Below are 24,935 nucleotides of genomic sequence, written 5' to 3' on the forward strand. Positions count from 1 at the left end.
GTAACCCATATTAATCCCATACTGAATGGTGGCACTGTTAGTGAGGACACAGGGTTCGCGACCATGAGCCTCCAGGTAAGTGACTGCAATGTTTTTTCTAATAACTTAAGTCTGGAATATCATTTCTTTGCTTATATTATTGCGCATTCTATAATACTATATTGGAAGCAATATTAACATTCACGCCACGAGCGATCTGGAAAACTGGATCTCAGCGTGCTGATGACTGACGGGGAAATCCCATCGGCATTCGATCATCTTTTCACTGGACTATGTCTGAACAGATGTATTACGGCTAATCGATAACTAAAGTCACTAGGGATCAATGAACTTGGTCCGTTCAACTTCATAACTACAGTTATAGGCTCGTTAAATTGCTGAACATTTTAACATCGTGCAAAAAACGCTCGTTGAACAACTCTTTTCTATAGGCAAATACTGCAAAGTAACTTTCGAAATGGGCAAATGCAACGATCATGGGGCTACTAAGTTGTCAAAAATTTCTGAACAAATGAGTGTAACAGCGTGAAGGCGGAAGCTTAAAAAAACGATGATGAAAGTGAAGGAGCGGCTTTAGCATGCGACTCGTGACTGCTTTCAAACGGCTGGGGGTAATTACTGTTTTCTATATTGCCCAATTTCGTTTTCTACTCTTTTACAATTCATATCTCATTATACAATCCACAACAAACATCAGCTAGCTTAAGTCTCATTACGGCTGCGCCGAAAACGACACCAGCGTGTCGCAAAGTAAATATTTATTTTTAGGGGATTATTTAACTAGAATTTGTAATGTAACAAATTTAAAGAAAAAAACAATAGATCGGAACGATGCCCGAAATCGCCATCGTTCCCTCCCAAGTGAGCCCGTTGATTTTTCATAGTTCAAAATTTGAATAGGTAAGAAGGCGAGAGAAGAGCTTTACAACATATATCATGGAAAATGCATCGCATTGATGAAAATATTAACAGGAAAGGCAATAGAGTTATATGCTAGATAAGTTAAATAGCAGTTTTGCGTACTTCCACTAGAAAGAAAAAAAAAAGAAAGAAACGATGCAATACGCCCCGTTTTTAAGTGCTTTCTTCGACGCGTCGTACCGAACAGTTCATATGTATACACATACACTCGATGCTACATTCATCGCCCCCGCCAGTTTACTGAAACTGGGTATAACTGAAACCGATTGTTACAGGCTATTTTTACACACAACCCCATTGTGTCTCTAGCATCTAGGATCTTTGCTGTGAGAGGAAAGTTATTATACTACATGTTTTTTCTGAATAGTGGAATGATCTAAACTATACTGCATACATGAAATTCAGACAACGAACGAAATTCATATATCTAAATGACGACAATGGCTCCTAATGAACAGGAGCAATCCATTCTTCGCTCGAAACGCGCGAAGCTAAAAGGCATCAAGTGCCAGGAATTATTACCGGCCCGACATATGCTGTTTACTGCAGATTGAAGGGGCAAATAGCACGCGTGACCTGCAAGATTATTGATTTCGCCTGACTAAGGCTAAGCCTTTCAACACATCTTGACGATTTACTATCTTTAAAAGTAGTTGCTTATCTCTTGCCATAAGCCTGACCGACACTTGGTCTAATTAGTTCTCATGCTTCGTGCCCTGTATTGCGCTATGTGCCGATAGCTAACGCGGGCCCAAATCGCCCAGAAAACACATTTGTTCCCTGTTAGATTTATTCCTGGTTGAATCTGCCCGCGGTACGGGAGAGTGCAGCCTCTCGAATAACGTATCTACTGCCTGATGCTTGTTACTGTGAGAGGTTTTCCGGGCGTATACGAATAGACGTGTCCGCTTTCCCCCGGGGGCTGCATTGTTGTTGTCGCAAGTCGATAACACACAGAGTACGCAGCACACGTCATTGCTACTAGTATCTGCGACTAGGTAGGTCTTAACTACTGTCGGCAACTAGAGACACGACGTTAATTAAACTTGAACAACCCAGTATTAATAGTAACTTACAATAGCATTGATGCTAAACTGGTTTGATGAACATTAATAGATAATCGTGAGTGGCTATTGGCTGCACGACGCAAGAATAACGTTAGTATTATGAAGAATCACACGCACTCTTCTTTGAGAAATTGTCGAACCGATCTTAGCGAAGGACTCGAATACCGCGCGGTGTATCCTTATCGGATTAAGCAAGAAGCGAGCGTGAGGCTTAACACATCTGTATGGCAAAGCCTGTCCAATTAAGTTTCACATTTGTGTTCTACGAGTTGCGTCAACTACGATAGTTATGGAAGTTAGATCATAAGCTGATGATGAAGTTAAATGCCTGTACATTATTTTTGTATGTTTTTACATCGCTTATAAGATGTTTTTGTAAAAACAACCGATTGAAATCGGGTAATATATGTTCTACAAACCCTACCGCGTCTATTGGTTTCACGCTTCTATTTAGAACATGTGTCACGAAGATGATTCTAGCCATTCAATACTGGTTTCTGCTGGTTAAGGCGTACTTCCGACACCACCTTTCATGTGAAGACTAGTTTTCTATCTAAACCAGTAATGGACTTCATCCTTCGAACCTTCCATAGCTTTCTTTAATTATGATCACAAAGTCGTCAATCAAGCCCGAAACGCAAACAGCGCAAATAAATACTGATCATGTCCTCATTTGTACCTTGCGCCTAGTTGCTGCGACAATCTCTTTGTATAATATAAAGAAAACTTGTCGCATAGCGCATAGACAAGTAATATTACACAGTTTCATGGCACTCTGGTGATCGTCCAACTTCTAGCTTCTTTTGACCCGACAGTTCTCAGCATGATTATTGCTATTATTATTGTTTTGCCCTAGACGTTATCTTGACTTATTTTTATGTTAAGCAGCTTCGCAACTGCGTGCGAAATTTCTGACCACGTTTTATTGAGGCTGCCCCTGACCAAGAATGGGCACAACTATTCTTTAGTCTTGCCCCAATCATTACTCGAGGCAAGTCTATTCTATGGAGGCAGCAACGCGGCCGGCGTCTTTAGATGATACTGTGTGACGAATTAATTCTGAAACAGATCGCTGAACGCGCGTTATGGCCGTATTCCCGTACTGCTAACGTGGCTGTTGGAGTCGACTAAATGTAATGAAGTACATCAGACATACTGATAAAGTGTATTTGCTAACTGTGTATAAAGGTGGCTTGGTCCTTCGAAATTTTTGTTTGGAAGACCTTTACATGACCAGTAACACGCTGACTACTGTTTTGTGCCAGCAGTTGTTTTTCAAACATACGTATAAAGAAGCTTTCAACGTTCTCGAGTAAGATCATCAGCATATCATCCTGCATGTTAAGTTCGTTTGACGCGTCCTATTCGTAGACTTCTATTCTTGACATCCATACGCGGCCTCTGTGTCCCGGACATTCGTCTTTGCTGCCCCATCGACCAGCGCTCGTTTTCGTGACGTTTTTGCAGGCTTTTCTTTAAGATTCGTTCGCAGAGGGCAACTTCATTCAGGCGAATACGCATCAAAACCGTCTAGCTCGAATACGAAGGCCTACACGTTACGGCACCTCATTGGGCTAATCAGCACGGTGGAAGTTACTATAGTCTATTTTTTTGGCGAAATTTAATTTTACTTTTCGAAAATGGATGAAATTTGACAGTAAAACAATACGATAACCTTTTACTATTCATACGGACTCCGACTTAGCGCTCAAGACGACTGCAATCGATGCCAAGGGAAACATCCTCTGTGCAATGATCAAAACTTTAAATACGCACTTCCGCAGTGTCAACTTAAATCCTTCATTTAATTAGGTGTTCGAAAGATACTTTCGGCATTATGCATTATTAAATAAGTTAATAACAGTCACACTGTGAAACATGATTATCAGTAAAATTAGACCCAGGATTGAATGACGTTGAATAACGATAGATGGAAAATAGCCTGGCACTGTTATTAAGCGCTGCTTCGAACACTGGCTCATTCTAGCGCGAAACAAAAGCGGTAGTTGCGCAGAGTCGTCGTAGGTGAGGAAGCGTCAGAGATAAATGTTATTTTGTTAACAAAAAAAAAGTTTATATCGGGAAAACAATTAGGGAGGTAAACAAGGAGAAGACCAGCATTTTCTCTTAAATCGTTAATAAAATAAAACATTTCCAAACAAGTTGTTTGAAACGGTATTTGCCAGTCACCGTATACACAGACGCGGGCAGCTTTTTCTTAGGCAGAATACAACGAATTCGTCGACATAATTTAATCATACTTCACAGCAAAACGAGACACGGAGAGCTGCTGGATTTTAGATGAAGTGGTAGCTGTGCTGCTGCTAGTGACTTGCCACACGAGGGCAAACGTGTTCATGTACTGGTCCATTCTTACGAAGCTTAGCAGGGCCATGCAAGGGAAATTATTCGATTCCTTTCACCCAGACAGCGATCGGCGCTGTATGTCATAGAAAATTACCGAGGTAAATTTCGACAGAACAAACAAAAGGCATAGAAAAACCGAAAATAGCCATATTCCTTAGTTGAAGCTTTGCTGGCTGTTGTTCGCACACAAAAGACGTGTTGCACCCCCTGCGTTCGTGTGAGCCTCCTTTTCTCTCCCCCGTTTCTTCATTCAACTCAATGGCAGGCGTTTCGTTATTCAAATCAACTGACAGGCTTATCGACGAAAACGAGTCTCGTATACTTTTTGGTCATACTTTTGCCACTGACTTCTGCACGCAGATTTCTGATCTAATCCGTTGGTTATCAGGAATACAGCATGGACATCATCTGCTGCAAAACGTATGGCGGTGCTGTTGTTGTTATGCTCTAACGTAACATAACTATACGCCAACACGACAACAAATCAATAATGGCAAAGGTCAGCGCCATAAAGAGTAAGTTCTTTGAATGGGAGCAGTCACCTTCAACTAGCACATAGGAAAATGAATTTGAATTACGAGTCATCCCAGCATTGGGAAATGGCCAGTTCACAAAAATATGGGATTGGCACTGGGCATTTAGAAGGAGCCGCTGACGTTTTATCCCAAAACAAGATTGAGAGAGAGTTCAGATTCAGAGCCGCTACAAACGGTTCGATCAATACGTTATAATGAAATGTTGATTAAAAAATGTGAAATTAATTAAAGACTATACTGCACTCAATCAATTTCTACTCAGCCTCTCCAATTACTATAGTAACGTTTATACACGCCGTTGTGAACGGTTTTTCCTTTACATAGAAATCTAATTGAAGAACGCTGTGCTTGCGAGCCGTGACAGGCTCCTTGCAACCAAAGTATGTTTGAGATCTTCTTCAGATTTCTTAAATCGAATTGCTAAGGACGAGCAGCAAGGTTAAAGTCTCCTTATTGAATTTAAGAAAGTTATTAGATTTGGCCTGCTTTGGAAGTTTCCTCTTTCGAGCAAGGTGACTTCTCGCAAATGGTCGATTGATTTTTTTCTGATATATTTGTTTGTTTGTTTGTTTGTTGATGGTCAAGTGCCGTATCCCATTGTAACCATTCTTCTCTGTCGACCCGACCTGAAACAATGAGTGTTTTGTGTTCTGATTCTCGTCCGGTTTTCGTCAAGGTTAGCAACTAGCAGAAGTATGCGAGAAAGCTATGGGCGTGTACCGTAAAAACTCCATAGCTGCAACTGATACGCAATTTTGTCTTGCCAAATTGAAAAATGTGATAAAGGGCCTCACTCGAATTTTCAGATTTGTCGGAAATAAATTTGCTATGTTTATTAGCTCTGGAGAATACACGGAAGAAATACTTCTGAAAGCGGTTTTTGGAGATGCTGTTTCTGGGTGGTTCGATATATCTGAAGTCCGAAATAAAAGAGAGTTTAAACCGTCTTATAGAGCAAAAGGCGTGCTTTAAGCCAAGTAAAAAAAACGCAGATGCCAACGAGCGCAAATATGCACCCACTCAAATATTTGAACAATATCATGGTGAATCCAGAAACGGATTTCATTTTCTTTTTTTGTGCAATTTTCCACCGAACAAAACAGCCATTTTAAAATATTTATAGCGGTAATATTTACAGTTAAGACTAGAAACTCATATGAATTCGTTCATTTCCTTTTAACGGGACACTCGCTGACTCCATATTACCTACAGTAGTTATTTTCATTAATCCATCTCCTTTAGACGTAAGTGTAGATTAATAGTAATAGCCATACATGCCAAACAAGCCCATTTAACAAGGACGGTATCGTCTCGTAACGGTCAACATCTTTCCAAATGAAATATGCATGCATTGTTCGCTGCTGGACAGCAAAATCTTCAGATGACAAGGAGACTTTAGTGGGGGGTGGACCCTCTCGGCGGCGCTATCTTACGCGCTTTTCCCTTTCCGTTGTTCGGTTGCCTTTACAGCCAGCGACAACAATGTAAGACGTAAACGTTGGCCCGTAGGGCGGGCATCGTTATAAATACAAGTGGAACTGCACGTTACCTCAGATTTGAAGACGTCAGCACCATCGTCATCGAACTGACGACAAACACCATGATGAAACCCTTCGTCGCTGTGAGTTATTTTCTACCACTCTCCTATATCTAGTCACTATCAGATTCAGCAAAAGCGTATATGAATTGATTGCATCAGTAATATGTCATAGTAAATATTTCTGGAGGAGGCATCCAGTCATCATTATCAGCATCAGGTTCGATGGAACGACTAGCCGAATACTCTATAATGGGCTAGTACTATAGAAGTACATGGTGCACCTCAAGTGAGTGAGTGAAGCTTACGGCCTGGCAGGGCGAAAGGTGGCGACAGTATGCCTCTCACGACGGCGTACGCATGCGCGGAACCAAGTTCCCCTGCAGGTACAAAAAAGTGTGCCTTTAAGGAAGAATGCAAGTGAAAAAATGCCACCGCAATGGATTATGACGACCCTTAGTTTGGATACTATAGTGGGTGTTCGTGCTGTGTTTGCATCCGAACAGATAAACGTAAATGGTTTACCCCGAGACTGTAGCCTGATAGTGCAAATGACATTGTTTATATTTGAAATAGACCTCAACTCAACATTTGGTAGACGAATCAGAGATTTTGCTTTCTGTCACTGGAATTTTACTTAAGCACTAGAGCCGCGGAGTGGGTAGTATCTGTAAGACTTTGTTGGGCCAGCTGAGTTCCGTTTTTGTCTTCTGATTATGCGCAGTGAACCTGGGGACTTGAAAATGAATTAGAGAGGCTTTGCCAGTATAGTTCATCTAGGGAAATAGTGTACTTCGACTGCCTCGCTTATACGAAAAATGTGTAAAATTTCTTTTAGATACTCGTTCTGTTATGCCTATAATATTCAAGAGCATAGTACCTGAAATTTGTATCTAGAGTTGTTCTCTGAGGGTACATGATTAGAGGCAAAAGAAATGAAATTGGGACAGCGGCGATCCTGCTGCTGGCAGTGCGTGCAATTAATATGACGTACTTGTAGTTTGCCTACAAGTTACATTGTTCATCAAATAGTTACTGAAACTTCAAGCTTACCATCTCATTTGCCAAATTGGTTTAGAACTCGTAACGGTGTTTTTGTTTGTAAGTAATAATTATTTTTGTGCGCTTAATTAAAACTGCTTCGTTTATACCAGCTAATGTTGAATGAAAATGTTCTGCTCTGCTACTCTGCGATAGATTTTTTCTGAATATGTTTGTTCGAGTGGCGTTGACGTTTCTGGTTTTTGAATTTATCTTTTTGAAGTAGTGATTGCGTTCACCAATGATCATAATGAAGTCCGAAATTGTGTGCCGTTAGAGACGAACTCCCTTGTACTTACCTTTCTCATTATACACATACATCCCGTATTAACGTACAGAACGGCTACTAGTAAGACTTCGCCATTTTGCAAATTCTCTAGTAAGTTTTCGATCAATTCTGTCATAAGATCTATATCTAGTAAGCAGTCTGAATAAGCATATAAACACAAAAAATACATGCCACATTATCTTATCTACCTAAATTTATCAGATACTTGTTATCTAAATACATAGCATCAGAGAGCTTATGCTAAATTAGGTGTTTTGGCTTTAACGTCGGATACTAGCTGCTTCAGATGGCTGGCTCTTTTCAATACGGAACAAGATTTGTCTGCGTCTGCTTTCGCACCTCTACCACCCTACGCTTTTATACAAGCAGAATACTTTTAATACCTCAGTAAACAGAGTAGTTATTCAGTAAGACATGACTATTAATTTCAATTACCTTTATTATGAAACGCCAATCCTTATGTGAACATCTTGTGACAGACAGGAATCATATGCTTCTGTTGGAAACAAAGGATATCCAAATTCTAGTACCTGGGCAATCCGTACGTTATTCTCATCGATAGCAAGTTGCATTTTATATTCTAAGGACATTTTAGGTACATTTTAGGTATTTAGGTAATTTACTTTGAGGTAGCGAGGGAAAAAGTCCGTCTACATATGATTATATTATTTTTACGAAAGGTCACGCTAGCGCCATTCTGTTATCGTTTTCTGTGCAGTCAAAAAGGGATATGGCGATCTATAGATGGCATTCTCAATTGCATGAGCGACAAGAATCCCACATGGCACAGGTCCCGTTTCCTCACACCTCAAACTACTCACCTGACATATTTCTATAAAAAAACTCAATGCTCCTATCCAAATCGTAGCGGATATTTGAGTTCAGGGTAATATATATATATATATATTCGATGTGTGATTTTTGCAACATTATATACATTTATTAATCTATCTAAACATAAGCGATTACCTTACCAGTCCCAGCGGTGGCGACATCATGCTGTGATGAGTTCCATTGAAAGCTATGTTCGATTCAAATGAAACAGTGGCCATTATCTTTGCTTTTATTATATTCTCATTGTCTCATTTTGGTTCTGGTACTCTTCGTGTTTCTTACTGCTGCTGCTGCCGTTACTCTTGGTGATAGTGAAACTGGTACAGTTCTTAGACATAATGGTCTCCAAAAGTCAGAACCCAGTCCCGTCATAATGTCAACGATATATTGCCCGTACATACAGAATATCCTCTACACGTAAGACAACCAATACAGGTCAATGAGCGCTGCTTCTTGTCGGAAGAGTTAGAAATATCGGCACCACTTTGACGGTGAGTGGCATTTTTGACGGAAAATCTTCTATAACGGAGTATTCGTACATCAGACGAACGATAATGTCTACTTGTTTGTCGTTCAGTCTGTCTTCCGATCTATTTTTTGACCGTAAAATACACGAAAGGGATCCTATCGATTAAAATGTTGAAAGCGCCATGGTTTTTGTTAGGTTATCGGACTATCACTAACACCGCGAATATCACCGATTGCCAATAGCGCTTCAATGCGTAACCGTGTGAAGTCATTCTCACAAGCCACATTCAGCTAGAGGACTGCTCTACTGCTTACTTTATCAGTTTACTCTGTGTGCTATTATATCAGCGCTAGTAATCAACTGAGTGTCGAAGTTCACACACCGAGATTCGCCTGCTAGAACTACCTACTATACGATTTCGTTGACGATGGCGGAGACTGTGGCGAAGCCAGCCGGATCAACTTTACGAGACATCCATAGATGCAGCATGTGCGTGCCTTTAGTTCGTGCCTATGTAAACCTAATTGGATGAATCTAATGAATTGCTGTTTAGCGCAATCGGCCTATCTCATCTACTTCGCTTCCGGAAAACGTAACAGCATCAGTTGGCAACGGTTGCCCCCCTGCCGACAACAATTTCAGGGATCGCTATATCAGTGCTGACCACTAACATGATCTGTTCGTAGAGTTGTTCGCTAACGGACGATAAGGGGAATGTGATATAGCAGCAGAATTTTTAGTAATATAATATAGTGATTTAACGCAAAACAGAGTTGAGAGTAAGATATTGCGGGACGAGAAAGAAACCCATTATAAATAGTATGAGCGTAATAGTCGAAATCGTGGAAGTAAACGTAAACGGTACCTCGGTGAACATATTGGCAGCTAACTATAGCAGCTGAATATAAGAAAAGTGCCAACGGTGGCCATGGGGCAATTGACGCGTCGTATGCCGGTTTGCAATCATTGATCGCACCCGCGTTGCTTTTCGTCACTTTCCTCTAGGTTTGTCTTGCGTTAAGTACGGTTCATCTGGAGATCATGCACAGTAAAGTCGTGCGATCTGTATAGACATTCTGATAAGCGTAAGTTGATCTGATCATGATCATACTTTAGTGTGAAACGTTGATAAAAGCCACCTATATAATGATAATTGTTAAACTATTATAGCGGCTACTTTTCCCGATTAGCTGCATATAGATGCTACCGCAAGCGTTGAAAGTACTGTTAATATCATGAATGCATATAATCGTCGTACCTGACCTGTGAGTAGGTTTATAGAAGGGCACTCGCCAAAAGTTTGCAATGAATGAAAGGTTTGTGTCGATACTGAAGGAAAAACGTAATTATGATGACTTAAGTTATAGCAGCTAGGGTCAGCACTAAAGATATAGACGATTCCTTCAGGCAGAAGTTACGATTTTAAAGCTACATGCGAACAGATTTAAGATTATCCTAATGTGTGGGCATTCAAGCAAAGAAACACATGCCTTAGCTTGACCATAGGACCTTCGTAGGCTCTTTAAGATGACCCTGCTTTGAAAGTCTACTGTTTATATCAAATGCAACGGTAAAAATTTACTCGACTCTGCCGAAGTCACGCGGTAAAAGATCTCTTTATTAATTATTATGCATTTTGCCGAAAATTTCACTTTGAGCACTTGGACTATTAAGCAGACATGTGGATAACCTCCACCCGTTGATCAACTGACTGCCTTCCTTCCTTCCGCTCCCAACGATCTTAAATTTAAAAGGTTTCCACCTAGCTAAATCTCAAAGATTTGCTTGCATCTGAATAAAATTCGCGAGACAATAAACTACATGGAACGGACAAGCGTTTGACAATCGCATAGCAAAAATTTACACCGAATAGGAGCGTACGTGAAGGACGACTCCTGTCGTTGGCGCTTGTCGTTGTGCCAAATCGACGCTAGGGATTGCCCCAAATGTTTGTTATCTCTTCTATCTTCCAATTTTTTTTCTGTTCAAAATCGGTCGGCAGTACCTTTCATACAAACGAACATATATACCGTTTGGGCTGAACATCGGGTATTTCAGAAACTACTTTTTCCGTTCGTTACCATACGTTGAATTCGCTAAGTCTTTACTTCACTTTATTATAGATTATAGCGAAGCTCGTACGGCACTTGAAGCACGATAATACTGCCTGTAATTTGCACAGCGTTACACATAGTAGCGGGACCGAAAATTTTTCATCTTTCCCTACTTCTACAATCGAATGGCTAAACTGATAAGTCGACTGTTTAGCTCAGACCGGTGAAATTCTGTTTTTTCTTTGGGACGAAATGTCCTTAACCGGCCTAGTGTTTTTTGTGCCTTGAAGCCATGACTTAGACGTAACGAGCTCTTCAGTGCTTTCTACTTAGCTAACGTCACTAAGAAATCGTACAATTTGGATGATCTAATTAGCTACAACGCGAATTGATGAAAAATTTCTTTTTTTACTTCGATTTTGGCCACTCTTCCGAATTAGTTAATACGTTTAATTTGTTAACGGATTCCCCGGGCAGCGTTCTCGTGCAATCAATTTATTCAAAGCTTGAATCCCGCTTGATATGACATCAAGTTGAAGTAATTTGCCAAACACTAACTATATACCTAACTTCGAATAAGAATTGCTACTAGTTGGTCAAAGTTGTGGTAAACTCTGCTCTAATGTTATCATACCATTCACTGTCCTAGGGCTCATTTCGTCGAGACCTTGCCGTTTTCAACAGAGTATTTTACAAGTAGTTAGTATTACTTCATTCGGTGGCAAGGGAGAGAAATAGGTGCACGTACAAGGCGAAGGATGAAAACACTGCCGGAAAATATTCCCATCTATCTTAATGTTGCTCGCAGCTTGTTGCTTTGCCCTATCTCCAATAAATGTTACGGAAATACCTGTCCTAAGCAGGCGACGTCCGATAATTGTTTATTCCTTTAGCCGTCAATCGACAAAGCCCGCCTGTTTGATATAGTCCAATAAGCTTTTGCAGCTTAACAATTTGTAACGGTAAAATGTGGCAGGGACATTAGGTGCTGTTATGCCTGTTTACACAAACGAATGGCAATGTCATGCGCAGGACACAGGAGTCCAAGCGTTCCTTGGTATGACCAGTAGGTACATAGTAATATAACCAGCGCATCTTTAATGATGCGGTAAATCTAGTCGGTATCTATTGCTATAATTTGTAGGCCATAAGGCTAAGCCAATGTTGCCTACGAATATTGCTAATAATAATAAAGCTTTACACGCGTGACCTTCACTATTCATAATGTTATCAATGTTCGCTATAGCAGGCCTCTGTTCTACAATGTGTTGTGCCACATAAAATGATTGATTAGCATCATCATTGAGTAGCGGTTCTCTACGCAACGATTTAATCAAATAAAAAATCAAACAAAGAAAGAAAAGGCTACGTTTATGTCGATAAGCGAGTCCTTCCTGTTGCCGTACGATACCGCGACCCAATTCCCTGCCAAAGGCCGCCTGCGCCTGCACTTCATAGTATATTATGGACAAGCCATTATCGCTCTGAGTCTCAACACACCTCTCGCTACTTTATCGAGCGGTTGTTCACTGGACGTATAATGTTTCTGCCGTATCAGCGGTCCTTCTGGGTACACAGTGGTATGTACGCATCCTATATCGAGCTAGGCCATCGCGAGCTACCGCATTCCTCATGTATCTACATAAATACAACAACAATAATCATCAGGCTAAATTATTATAGGAATTATGATGACGATCTGTGTACTGCTGATTATCATATATCGCTCCTAAAATCATTTTCGGCGGGACGTCTTTCGGCCCCTTCGTCGAAAAATTCGAAGTAGACATTAGGCCATTTTGTTAGAAGCGAAAAAGTCACCAATGGCAATAACAACAACAACAACAACAACAACAACAACAGCTGTAGCTGTAACGACGAAAATACGTCAGTTATCTTCTACTGTTCCATCATCAAGCAAGTAACGTGTCGAATTGTTATTACTTACTGTTTTCTGCCCTTAACTTGATTACAGACGAACATAACTTACCTAAAGATGCTTAAGTGTACGTGTTCTAGGACCGACTGCACAACAAACGAGATTTACTATGTGTGCCAAAAACAAAACAAGTAGTAACGCTTGCAATTAATGTGTTCCAAAAACGAATAATAGGCTCGCTGGTAAATTGGGTTTCTCATTATAGCTAAAGAGAAGTAAATTTATGGTGTTGTAAAAGTTCAGCTACGACAGCGACAAACTTAAAGGTAAAGGACGCAGTTTTGTCAGTAGTCCGTACATCAGTCCACGCAGCCAAATTAATTCTGAACGGTGCACTTAGTTCCGTAACAAGTCACAACTTGACTTGGGTGATGAGCATTCATACATATAGCTTTTACTGTGCCGACGGCTATTTTTTTTCGATGGCATTAACGGCAAAAGAAGAAGAAGAAGAAGAAGAAGCAACGGTATTTATAACGGTTAACAAAAATGTTTCTTATGACGGCTGCACAATGGTCACTATTACCATCATCTATAGTATAATCATCAGGTATCAGCAATACACTACTGTGCCAGTCACCGTCCCACGGCACGTATTGACGCCGCGGTGCAAAGCTCACGATTTCGCTAAGAACAATAGCCACACGCTATCCAGTCACGACAGGTCATCGCCAGACGTTGAGCGAACGAACGACTTTCTTCCAGCAAGCGGAGACATTTGCGACATCACTGAGTTCGATAGTCAATGCTGTGAAGCAATATGCTCTTAACACTGTCGCCTCCTGAATCATAACACGATGTATAGTCAATATATATAGATATATATATATATATATATATAGCTATTTGTACAATAAATATTGCAGATGGAAGGCTTGATTAGGACGGAAGCGGTCAACTTCTATTGACGCCGCGCGTACGACGTTTGTCACTTGCGCTGTCTCATTCCGCGTCTCGCCTCGACGGTGCAAATCTCTCCCGTATTTGTTATTCGGGGGGCTAGACAGTGTGGCCGCGGGACGGCAGGTCATTTGATCGTTTATTTAAGTCATTCTTCATAAATCGCTCTGCAACAAAGAATGTTTGCGTTAGTGGGGGCGAAGGAAGAGAAGCCCTTCCGTCGCGTTATTTTTTGCTAAACTGCTACGATTACAAGCCGTCTTGTTTGCCAACTATCTATGGTTATCACTGGGGAAATAGTGATGGTGCCCCCGGCGGTGGACAGCACTGATTTGGCAGATCGTCTGATCAACGACCAAGCCTGACCATCTGTCTTTGCCAATGACACAATATATGTACTTCATGGAGAACGAAAACTAAAAAAACTCGTCGATAACCAATTATATTCTTCTCCTCCTCATCCCAGCGGTTGGGTGCTTAGGAGCTAAATGACTATGCATATCCTTGTCGCTTTGTTGTGCCTAAATATATGAAAAGCATTATTATATCTAAGACTAATGCAACTCCTTGCTCTCTACATCAATGGGATACTGTATGATGTTTTTGCGTTTTACATCAGATGCTATCACGGGGACATAGGGCGTTAAGTCTGTTTAAATGTCTATGGAAAGCTGGCTTTTGTTAGGGGTCCTGGTCAGGTGTTCCTCTGCACTATTGTTGTTCTTGTTCAATATAACGACGATGAATATTCACGAAGATTCACAAAAGGGCTTTTTTTTATTCTATCTCTCGTCGTTATCGCGCTTTCCAGTCACCCGTTTATGTCGACATGGGTCGAGTGTAGTATGCGATACAAACATTGTAAAGCCAAGCCCAAATTCGTCTCTAGTACAGCATAAAACCTAGATAAATCAGCCTATCAATGAAATGCCTGCTAAGCAATGCGTACTCTTCTTAATTGTTCACCAGCTTTGAAAGTAGAACTCCCTTATGTTGGCTTAATCAATATGAATATACATCTATACACTTCAACGGAAGCTAGAAAAATTCGATTTAAATCACACTCATTGACAGAATGCTAGGCCTTCTTTTTCGAAACAAAGCCGCGCTCTTACTCACGTGAGCTCGTCATTAGTTCCTCTCGTTAATGTCACGGACAGTCGATGACTAGTCGACGCAGCGCATACGTTGATGACTACCATTAGCAATATGGTCATGGGAAAAATGAATGATACGTTACTATTCTGCATTGCCCAGTTAAGACAATCCATTAATGCACAAATGATACCCAGCAAAATGGGCCATCACTGTCCGATAGGGACTGAGCTGCAAGTTATGTTCCATGACAGAGAACGAACCGGTCCACGATGAAACAGAACGACGGTACCCTTCGTAAGCACAGTCGCCTACACAACAAAGTGCTATGTCATAAAGGAACCATTTTTCTTGGCAATAAGATCAGTTTAACATCGGCAAGTAAACGATATTGCTTTACTGTAGATAACAAGGGTTTCTTCTCTCAGGTTGCCCACTGACACGGCAGCAAAAATAGAAAATCGCTTGGACAACTGGGCAAACGCCGCCGCTACGTAGATAGGCAGTTTCTCTTGGCGTTTCTTACCGCTCTAACAGAGACCAGCAGTGGGCGTCCTCATGTAGATATTTGGTATTAATTGCACCTTTGTAATTCGTTAACGTACGTGTAACCACCCACTGCTACGACTGCTACAACGGGTCGGGGAATAAAAAACAAATAGGAGGTAGAAAAAAAATTAACGCGGTACATTTTTTGAATGAGGATTTTTCAACCTACCTTACCTGTTACAACTGGTCGTTCGGTATTATGTTGATCTCTGCTTCTGTGGACCCTTAAATAAATTTTCTAAAACTCGTTCTATCTGCGCTGGTGACATAATTATTCCAAGTTTTAATAACTAGAACTTGTTTTTTTACGAAAATATCTATCTCTCAGTAAATAACCACAGCCTCTTTATGTACGCATAAAGCCGACGGTTGTTAACTTGCAGGACATGGTGCGATACGTACGGTTCGAGCTGTGGCAGTTTTTGCCTCATTGTCAAATGCGAGTGATTCCATATCTTATCGGTCAAGCGATAGCATGTTCTTCAGAATTCAATACGATTAGTAGGAGCGCCCTCAACTTCGCTGCCTGCAGTGATCGATAAGATCCGTGCCAATAAACTGGTACTTCATTTCGTTCAGCTCTGTGATAGGCGGCAAATCGAAAATAATACTCAATGATACATATCAGTGTTGTGACTATTATTAACAGAACAGAAAAACCCCCAGCCTGTCGTTGATCAATGATTTCTAATCGAAAATAAATTTGTGTTTAGGCTTACTACACGGACAAGTGGCGGAAATGGTAATAAAACCTTGTTTAAATATCCGACGCGCGCGTACGCTGTCGCTGTTGAAACAGACAAAGTCATTACACGTATGTGCCGCTTCTATATAATATTGGGCAGATATCGCTCAAAGCCTATACTCGATCTTTTTTTTTCTCTTATTGGCCAAGTGAGTTACTGAACAATAACGCTATCTCGCTGAGTGCGATAGTTACATGTTTTCGCTAAATAAATCAAGTAAAAGTTGTTTACAACTTCTTGTCTCAAGGCTACCCGCAGTACCTTTCGTTGAAAGTTATCATTCGAATGCTTGTTACCTATTGAAGCTAGCTTAAATTACGGACCTCGTGACCTTTAAGCGCAAAACAAGCTCCATACGAGTATCGCTAACCACATATAATTCTAATTGCTACATCTACGATTGGTAGTAGATCAATAATTTCGTACTTCGCGTTACCATATTGGCCTATGCGGTTACTTTTAGTTATAATGTGGATTATACAAATGCCACACCGCGCCCAGTATTGTTTCGGCCGGGTCGTCAGCTTTAGATTCTGGGCGTTAAGCTGTTTAGAGATCTACTCTGGCTTATGTTAAGGCGTACAATATGCGTACATATGTTTGATACACGACAAACTGCTATCGTAAAAAACGGTGCGCGTAACGTGCAGCGGCTCTTCTCGTCAAGTATTCAGCGGTGCCCTAGCATCATTTAAACGAATTTCTTCACACGGGGCGTTGGTCATAAGAATCGCTCATATGTTCAGTATTCTACTTCCTTAACTGACAACACCATTGACAACTCAATCATATTTGATGTGTTGACGATATACGTACAGGTTGGCGCCTATTTTAAAGCAGACGTTTGTTTTGACGGGCGTACGCTCGCTTCCCCATTTTTCATATTACAACAGAATCTGCCACTTCTATAATAGAACAGCAAATTCGTCATGGGGAATAACAATGCGTCGTTTTCGCAATTTCAGCGAAGTTGTGTCGAACCTTTTCGCGCTGGCTGAATTGCCACTAAAATTAGAAACCTCTTCCTTTGGCCCGAAATTAACGGTTTAGATTACTGTTAGTTTTCATGCGGATTCTGAGTCCGCATCGAAGGTTTCTATAACGCAAGCCGGAAAACTCTTTTAGATCTGAAGACCTCAAGAATTCATCAAAGTGGCTCAAAAAGCCATTTTTGATACACTTGGCTTCTTGATGCAGAAGTTGATGGCCACTTTGGAGCGGAAAATATCACCTATCAATTGTCCGGATAAGCTCTAAACGTTAGCCTTTTCGCGCCCTTCAGGTTTACAAATCTTCGAGACTATTAACCTACTATCAGGCCAGCATTTCATTTTACTGGAAGTTTTCACGTACTGTTTAATTGAGCTGCACCTCTGTGAGCGCATAGCTATCTCGATCTCTTTAGAAGCGTTTTATCGACGCAGTCATTTTGATACTGACCAGTGAATGGTCGGGGCCCAGAATTGTATGGGTCTATGTAAATACGATGATACATGACATCAAAAATGACACGTCTAAAATCTGTTTTTGTCTATTGTATAGAAAGGTCCCAATTCAAGCACTCTACTTTATATATATATATACATTGTCAGTTTGATGAACGGCCAGGCATGATGGGATGAGGAAATTGTATAAGCGACAGAATTTCTACTATTACCTTCTCCTTCGTACCGGGTGAAATAAATGAAATTCTTGACGAATCGATCGACTATCACAGCCGCAGTCGCAAAAACGAATATGTGGCCACAGCGGCCTTCACTAGCCCCTAGACTTACTAATACTATAACGGTGGACAATATAATAGTGGGTTTAGTAAGGGGCGGCAAATAATCTGTGGTCTCCGTAGCACAGAACAATCTGGTTCAGGGTTACGGAACGATGTAGCCCGAAGCTCGTCCGAAAAGTGGGCTACATTATTACTTTAGTGTTTAAGCACACTATGTATAGCAGGATCAATTTGCTCGTATAAAACTAATCACTGTAGCCATGTTACCGTTCTAGGAGTAAATATACAGTAACAGTGTTATAGTAGAGCTTTCGTCAATCACTTTGTTTCTAAGTAAGTTTGCGTCATAATCGCATCCTTCGTTAGCAGTTTACGTATGATTTTTTCTCGACGCTAACGGTTTTCTACCAACGTACTGTAGTTAGTTACAACGTGTTCCACTGGGATTAACCCTAACCTAACCTAACCTAACCCGAAAGCAAACTTATTTTTGTAATAGTTTCAATGCGTTCGGTCCATATAATGTACCACTTAGCGCTAACACCTCACGTTTCAGTTCGATACGCAGTACGGAGTATTGTTTCGCGACGGTTGTTCAGTGATCATACGACAACCTCGACCGTTGCCATTCAATTCTATTCTTGTTTTTATACAATTTCAGGCGATTTTGTGTGCGGCAAGCGCCGTGGCTGGGGACATTATTGAGGTGAGTACTAAATGCTGAAACGGTATTGCATTTATACACGGCTATAATGTATAATTTTCTGTCGCAGTTACTTACTTCCTGTCACTTTGGCGCGTCAGCGCCCTGTTTCGAAACGCTCTCGTTTTTTGTCACTTGTATTTATTATTTTTTGGACACGTTGAGGGAAGCAGCTAACGTCCGCGCTTGCTAGGTCATCCCTCGCAGGATAACACTGATCAGGTAGTTCTGATAGAACCGATCATTCTGTCGACTTAATTAACGTAACTTAGCGTTCTATTATGTTTTTTTTTAGCTATATGTTAATAATATCAAATTTAATTACTGTTTTATTGTCTGACACGACTGTCTCTGTCTGGCTGAACTATCGGCTTGCACTCAGCGTGTTACGTGCAAACCCTACATAGCAAATGTATGCACCACCATGAATGTATCGCGTAGACTTCAACGTCTGTTCAGAGCAGCTGTTGAAGTATTGGTGAATTTGATGATTACAGTATAAAAGCAAACGTTTGTTGAGAATAGTATTTCCTTTGACAAATTTTACGATTATTGAAGAACAATGAAGCCATGACGATACGAGTATCACCCGATCCCTGTCGCACGCTAACTCTTTGGGATATTCTCAAGGTCTCCATAACGCCCAGAACTTCCATTATTACTATTACTGCTAGCACTATAATGATAGTTCGCTCAAACATCCTATAAGTCGCTGCTAATAAATACACTTACTGCCCGCTGGTGTTTGGCACTAACATAGACGGCACACGAAACGAAAACGTGTGCAGAAACACATATCATTAGCAAGTTTCAACGAGTGTCAGTCACTCAATAAACGCGCCGTAACGTAGAGCGCTTCGGTGTGGCGGTCCTGGCTTTTCATCACATTATCGTCAGGAGTAGTCTGACGTGAAGAGTGATCAGGATGATGACAATGAGACGACGACAATAGGCGAGCGCTAGCGCTCGAAGCAGACAATGATGAAATAAGTCTATTTCTACTCGAGTGAGCTCTGTTGAAGACTTTTCCTTATCATATATATATATGTTTTACAATATTACGATAGCAATAGAGATTGTTGGACTCAATTATTCTATTGTTTAGCAAGCACATATCGTTAAAATATGTGCTACAGAAATTTATGACCACTTAAAAAATAATTAGCTCTAAGAAAGAAGCGGGAAAATGTAAATTTGTTGGCTCCTGGTTTTCAGTCAAGGACAGAAGTTTATTCAATAAGAATTAGTGTTTCATCCAAGGGCACCCTTCAAGGTTGTTTTTATAAATTTATTCATTCCAGCTAAACAACGATTCAGTCGTTGGACAACAACTACATTTGCAGTAATTTATTAAAATACCTGATCTGAATATAGCAATTATATAAGAAATGCTGAGCGTTTACTTCATCAGTCGTAGCTTGACTGCAAAATGACATATTTTGCCCTATTGACGTTTCACTCAGCTGCTTATCATGTGGACGTAGTGATTAATATGTGCGATTCACTTATGTATTTGTCACAAAATAACAGAATGTACAAACACAGTGTCTATCGTTTGCTTCAACCTTGGTAATCATTCTACTTGTAATAATACAGGGACCTTTGGAAAAATATCTTTACATTACTGCCTTTATTTATTCACTTTGAAGGAAAAACACATCCCGCAACCTTATAAATTTGGGTACGAGTCCCAAGACGAATGGGGAAATGCACAATCTCGTCATGAGCAGGATTTGGGCGACGGCGTGAAGACAGGTTCGTACGGATACCGCGATGCATTGGGCATTTTCCGTCACGTCAATTACGTTGCTGATCACGCCGGGTTCCGTGCTTGGGTGAAGACCAACGAACCGGGCACTGTTGACTCTGCCCCAGCCGCCGCTAAGATCGAGAAGAACCCCGAAATCATTGTCAAGGCCGTGCCTACAGTCGCCGCACCTAAAGCTGTCATTGCTCCGGTTGCCGCGTCACCGATCGCCGTCTACGCTGTGACCCCCGCTGCGGTGGCGGTTTCTGCACCAGCACCCGTGGTCGTATCTGCCCCAGTTTCAGCGCCAATCATTACGGCCAAATCCAGATTCGCAACGTATGCAGCGCCTGCTCCGACCCTAAGAATACCCGTTGAGTTCGGTGAAAAGGTTCGTAAGAAATTTTATCGCAATTAGTGTTTTTTGTAGTTTCGTGAGGGTTTAATAATCGGATGCTGGTCTTAGTAATACTGGAAATAATCGACGTGTCTTTAAGAACTATGTCGAAGCAAAAGTGTTTGACACTTTTGCTTTTTTTTGCTTGTGTTTTATGTAGTCATTAGCATACACTTCAAAAAAGACGCTAACCGATATTTAACGTCTCCTAACACCATTTTCCATAATGTCTAGAGCATGAAGCGAAATAACGAAGAAAAAAGAAATATTAACAGAAACTGATCAAAGCTTGTGTTACAGTGAACGGATGCTGATACGGAAATCAGAGCAGTCAGTTATGAACAGCTGACAAGCTTATGACGTAAGAGAAATAAATTAACCTGACTGTACTTCTTATTCAACAGGGATTTTTTTAACTGGCTAAGCGGCGTAAGATGACGAAGAATAACATTCCACCTTGTATTATATTGCTATTGCTCAATCATTTTAGCTGGCTCCTGGTCCCATCGTGGCTGCGCCTAGAGTCGCCGCCGCGGCTGCCTACAGTGATGGAACGGAGGCTGCGTCGGCGCCTCTTACCCTCGCGGCGTCGAGTGTTGCTTCCGCGCCAGCCGTTCAACCCGTGCCAGTGCGTAAACTCGTTGGTCCTTCGGCTGCCACCTTCGTCGCTCCCCTAGCACCCGTCGTTTCGAAACTGATTTCGTCCCCGAAAATTGCCACAGGCCCCATTATTTCTGTAAGTACCTTTTCCACCAGGGGGAGGGAAAAAGCTAAAATTAAATCGTCCAGCATATCCTGGAATCGTAATACATCGAACATGTGTAATAATTACATATGTTTAATACATGAAATTCTCTTTGCTATATGAACAGAGTGGCCTTCACACGGCATCATCTGAGGCCCTCGTGGTGGCCCCCGCACTCACGGCAGTCCCTCTGCTTTCCGTTCCGACAAAAAAGCGGCCCTACGAGAAATTCGCTGAGACGTTCAGAAGGAGGAGACCGATCAAGACCATCGGTGATAAAGAAATCTACCTTCCACCCACGTTAGTTACCTCTGCTGGTGTTCCTGTTTACAAGGATAAGTAAACAACAGCCAGAGCACACAAACGATATCCTAGGATAAGTGAGAAAACGCAATACTCTGAAACGCCTAGAAAAATAAAATTATCGTTAGATAATAGTCCTACGGGAATTACAAATCACAAGGAAAAACCCAAAATTTCACTATAAATCATGTGGATGAATTGTACGTGTAGGCGGGGCGTTGCCTTATCATCACACAGCGGCCGAAGAACTTGAATGCTAAACAGTAAATAAACAACTTCCTACTTTTTCTTACTTGAGTTATCTCAAGTAGGCCAGCAATTAAATCATCATTTCTGCAGACTACAGCTTCCAATGTCAAACATTGGAAGATTCCCGTCGTCTTAGCATTGTGCCGTGGCTAAAACCGATAAAGAAATGCGATGCACAAGAGTAACTGTCCACTATTAGAAACTTAAGAAAAAACTTGTCCATCGTCAGCTTTTTAGTTGACACAAACAGACCCGCAAATACGATGAACGATATAAGCCAGCGACTGCAACAACAACAACACCCATAACTAATCTGTGAGATGAATCACTTTAATCGCTAAAAATTATTAAGCACCAACGGCATATCATAACAATGTCATTAATACACCGAAACGCTCACAAACCGTACCGAGGAGCACACTTCTAGAACTATCGAAGGCGTCTGAACTTTTACAGACGTAACGGCCATCGGCAAACATCCGGAGACAAAATCAACACCAGTTGATGTTTCCGATGGATCGTTAAGATGGCTTATTATTTATTGTTATTATTGTTTTCGTTTAACAAACGGTGATAACGAGTAGAAACACCAGCGTGATGGAGTACAGCAGTACAATTGTCCTTGACCATGGCTCTCCTTCGGCGCGCTACGCAGCGAAAAGACATTGGATATGTGGGCATGAAGATATGGTGGGGACGTGAATTGTTATTATTGGGGATGTCGGAACACGAGGCTGATCGAACACAACACTGATCGAATGACTACCATGAAAGCCATCTGCGGTAAAAGACATGTATAAATTTACCGTTGCATAAATCGAAAGAGGGTTTTTATTGAGGTTGGGGGAGACGATGGTAATAATCATGATTCTCGCAAAACCAAAAAGAAAAATAAGATATGAACGTCGTGTGTGTGAATGTAAGAATAAAAAAAAATCATGCCATATTGAAATGTTCTTATTTCTTCGGGTTCTATTCTTAGGGCATAATGTGTTTCCTGCCGTAACTGCCCATACAGATGCATAGAAATATTCATTATATTAGATCGTCCTAGGTTTTAGAAGCGATTCAAATTGAAGTGCCTTAACCAAAATTGGGTGAAGAAAGAAAGCCGAAAATTTACTATATCTGTGAGGCTTTTAAATCTTCCAGTGTCGTCGCTTTTCTGGTGTAAACTTTATCTTTAAGGTATCCTCACAAGTTAAAAAGCGTCAGGCTTAGGAAACGGGCACAATCCTCTATGAGACATTTTTGTACAATTCACAGTTTGGAAAATTATCACCAAAATAAGCTCTTACTTCACAATGATGGGGGCAGGAGTAGGAGATAAAATTTGCCATCTTCGCCTAAGTTCTTCCTTGTGTGCTAAAACAGATTGCAGCAGTAAATTCAGGTAATAGGACCAGTCAGCGTGCCCTCAAAAAGAATGGTCTAATCACCTACTTAAAATTCCGCTCTTAACTGTAACCCCTGGTAAGCCTGCATGACCTTTATAGCATGTGGATTTATAGTTGCCCAGTTTCTACAACCGCGTTGATTTATTGTGGTATTTTAGCTGAAGATAACTTTATCGCTTCAAGTTTCCCTCCATGATAACTGTGTATTAATTTTTTCAAGTAACGTTCAAAACTGCTTCCGTCGCTTTGGAGTACGTGTCATTATAATTTTTCCTTTCATAGGTCCTCAAAGAGAGAAACAGTTGATTTACTAATGCCAAGCTTACGTGACTGCTTTGCAGGTTTTCGGGATGATCCGCCACATCTTTCCAGTGCTTTCTTTAGTCTGGTAAAGCTTACTGACGCTGGAAGCGTTGCCTATGAAACAGCCTAAAGCATATCTGTTTCGAACCTGATTTTCATTCAATTAGCTGTCGCGTAGGTGGATCTACTTCGAACTTCCTGTATATTGTCCTTGTACTTTAGCCAGACTTTGATACCTTCAATAGAATTTTCGAAGAAGTTTTTTGTCCAAGAATTAATCTTGGTCTGCTACTTGTTTAATTAATAACGCCCGGAAAATAAAAAGACTAGGAAAAAATTAAGATCCGTTGACAAATCTACATATCATTGAATATAATATCTGAATCTTAAACACATCGAGGAAGTATTTGGTCCTTCTAGAGTCATGGGCCGGATAAGGGCATATCAATGGAAAATATTTAGTTGTCTGTTTACGAATAGGCAGATGATCGTTGCAAAGAACTCATTGAGAGACTAAAACTTCGTGCGATGTGTGTTTTCTGCTCACAAGAGGGCTAAAGTCGAAAGGAAAAAGTAATTTAGTTAAAGGGTTAGAGCTTATGTATTTTATATTTGGTTTATTTCTGAATTTTTCCAGTGGAACATAGCTTCATCTTTTGATTAGAGTTTGCTTTAATTATTGAATTGAATTAAATTGACCAAGGTATGTTTTTGAATTAGCTGATTCATATCTCATTTTACTTTCTATAATATTATTGACATAAAATCTGTGACACGACCACTTTTCGTAGAGCAAGTATCTAGTCACGAAACATGCACGCACCGTACAACACGACGCGTCTCCTATATATATATATATTGAGATACAATTAATGACTATCGCTACGAGCAGGCCGCACAACAAGGTCTGTTAGCGTTCAGTCACTCGATTCGATTAAAGCCATTTGCTGTTTTGGACTCTTCCTTTCTGCGGCTTACGAAACTCTATTCTAAATAGCTAGTGCCACATATGCAGAGGCAG

The 24,935-nt window shown here is 40.8% G+C and overlaps 1 protein-coding gene and 1 long non-coding RNA gene across 4 annotated transcripts; one reads left to right on the forward strand and one right to left on the reverse strand.

Annotated features, from left to right (window-relative positions):
• The first annotated feature begins 48 nt into the window (after positions 1–48).
• Positions 49–23,160, forward strand: LOC111255393 (uncharacterized). 3 transcript variants are annotated; one of them, XM_086989637.1, is made up of 5 exons: positions 49–75; positions 18,732–18,776; positions 20,423–20,911; positions 21,408–21,653; positions 21,790–23,160. In XM_086989637.1, exons 1-5 carry the CDS (start codon positions 64–66, stop codon positions 22,003–22,005), a joined length of 1,008 nt encoding a protein of 335 aa, XP_086845763.1. In that variant the 5' UTR covers positions 49–63; the 3' UTR covers positions 22,006–23,160. The 3 variants fall into 3 exon arrangements, with proteins under 3 accessions (XP_086845763.1, XP_022673057.1, XP_086845760.1); XM_022817322.2 differs by lacking the exon at positions 49–75 and adding an exon at positions 6,374–6,512; XM_086989634.1 differs by lacking the exon at positions 49–75 and adding an exon at positions 6,842–6,940.
• Positions 13,511–15,381, reverse strand: LOC147758792 (uncharacterized). The gene is made up of 2 exons (XR_015327964.1): positions 15,074–15,381; positions 13,511–14,121 (listed from the first exon to the last, which is right to left on the reverse strand). It is a non-coding gene; the product is annotated as an uncharacterized LOC147758792 (long non-coding RNA).
• Positions 23,161–24,935: the final 1,775 nt, after the last annotated feature.

The sequence above is a fragment of the Varroa destructor genome, unplaced genomic scaffold (genome assembly GCF_002443255.2).
Source record: "Varroa destructor unplaced genomic scaffold, Vdes_3.0 BEIS01000001.1, whole genome shotgun sequence".
NCBI lineage: Eukaryota > Metazoa > Arthropoda > Arachnida > Mesostigmata > Varroidae > Varroa > Varroa destructor.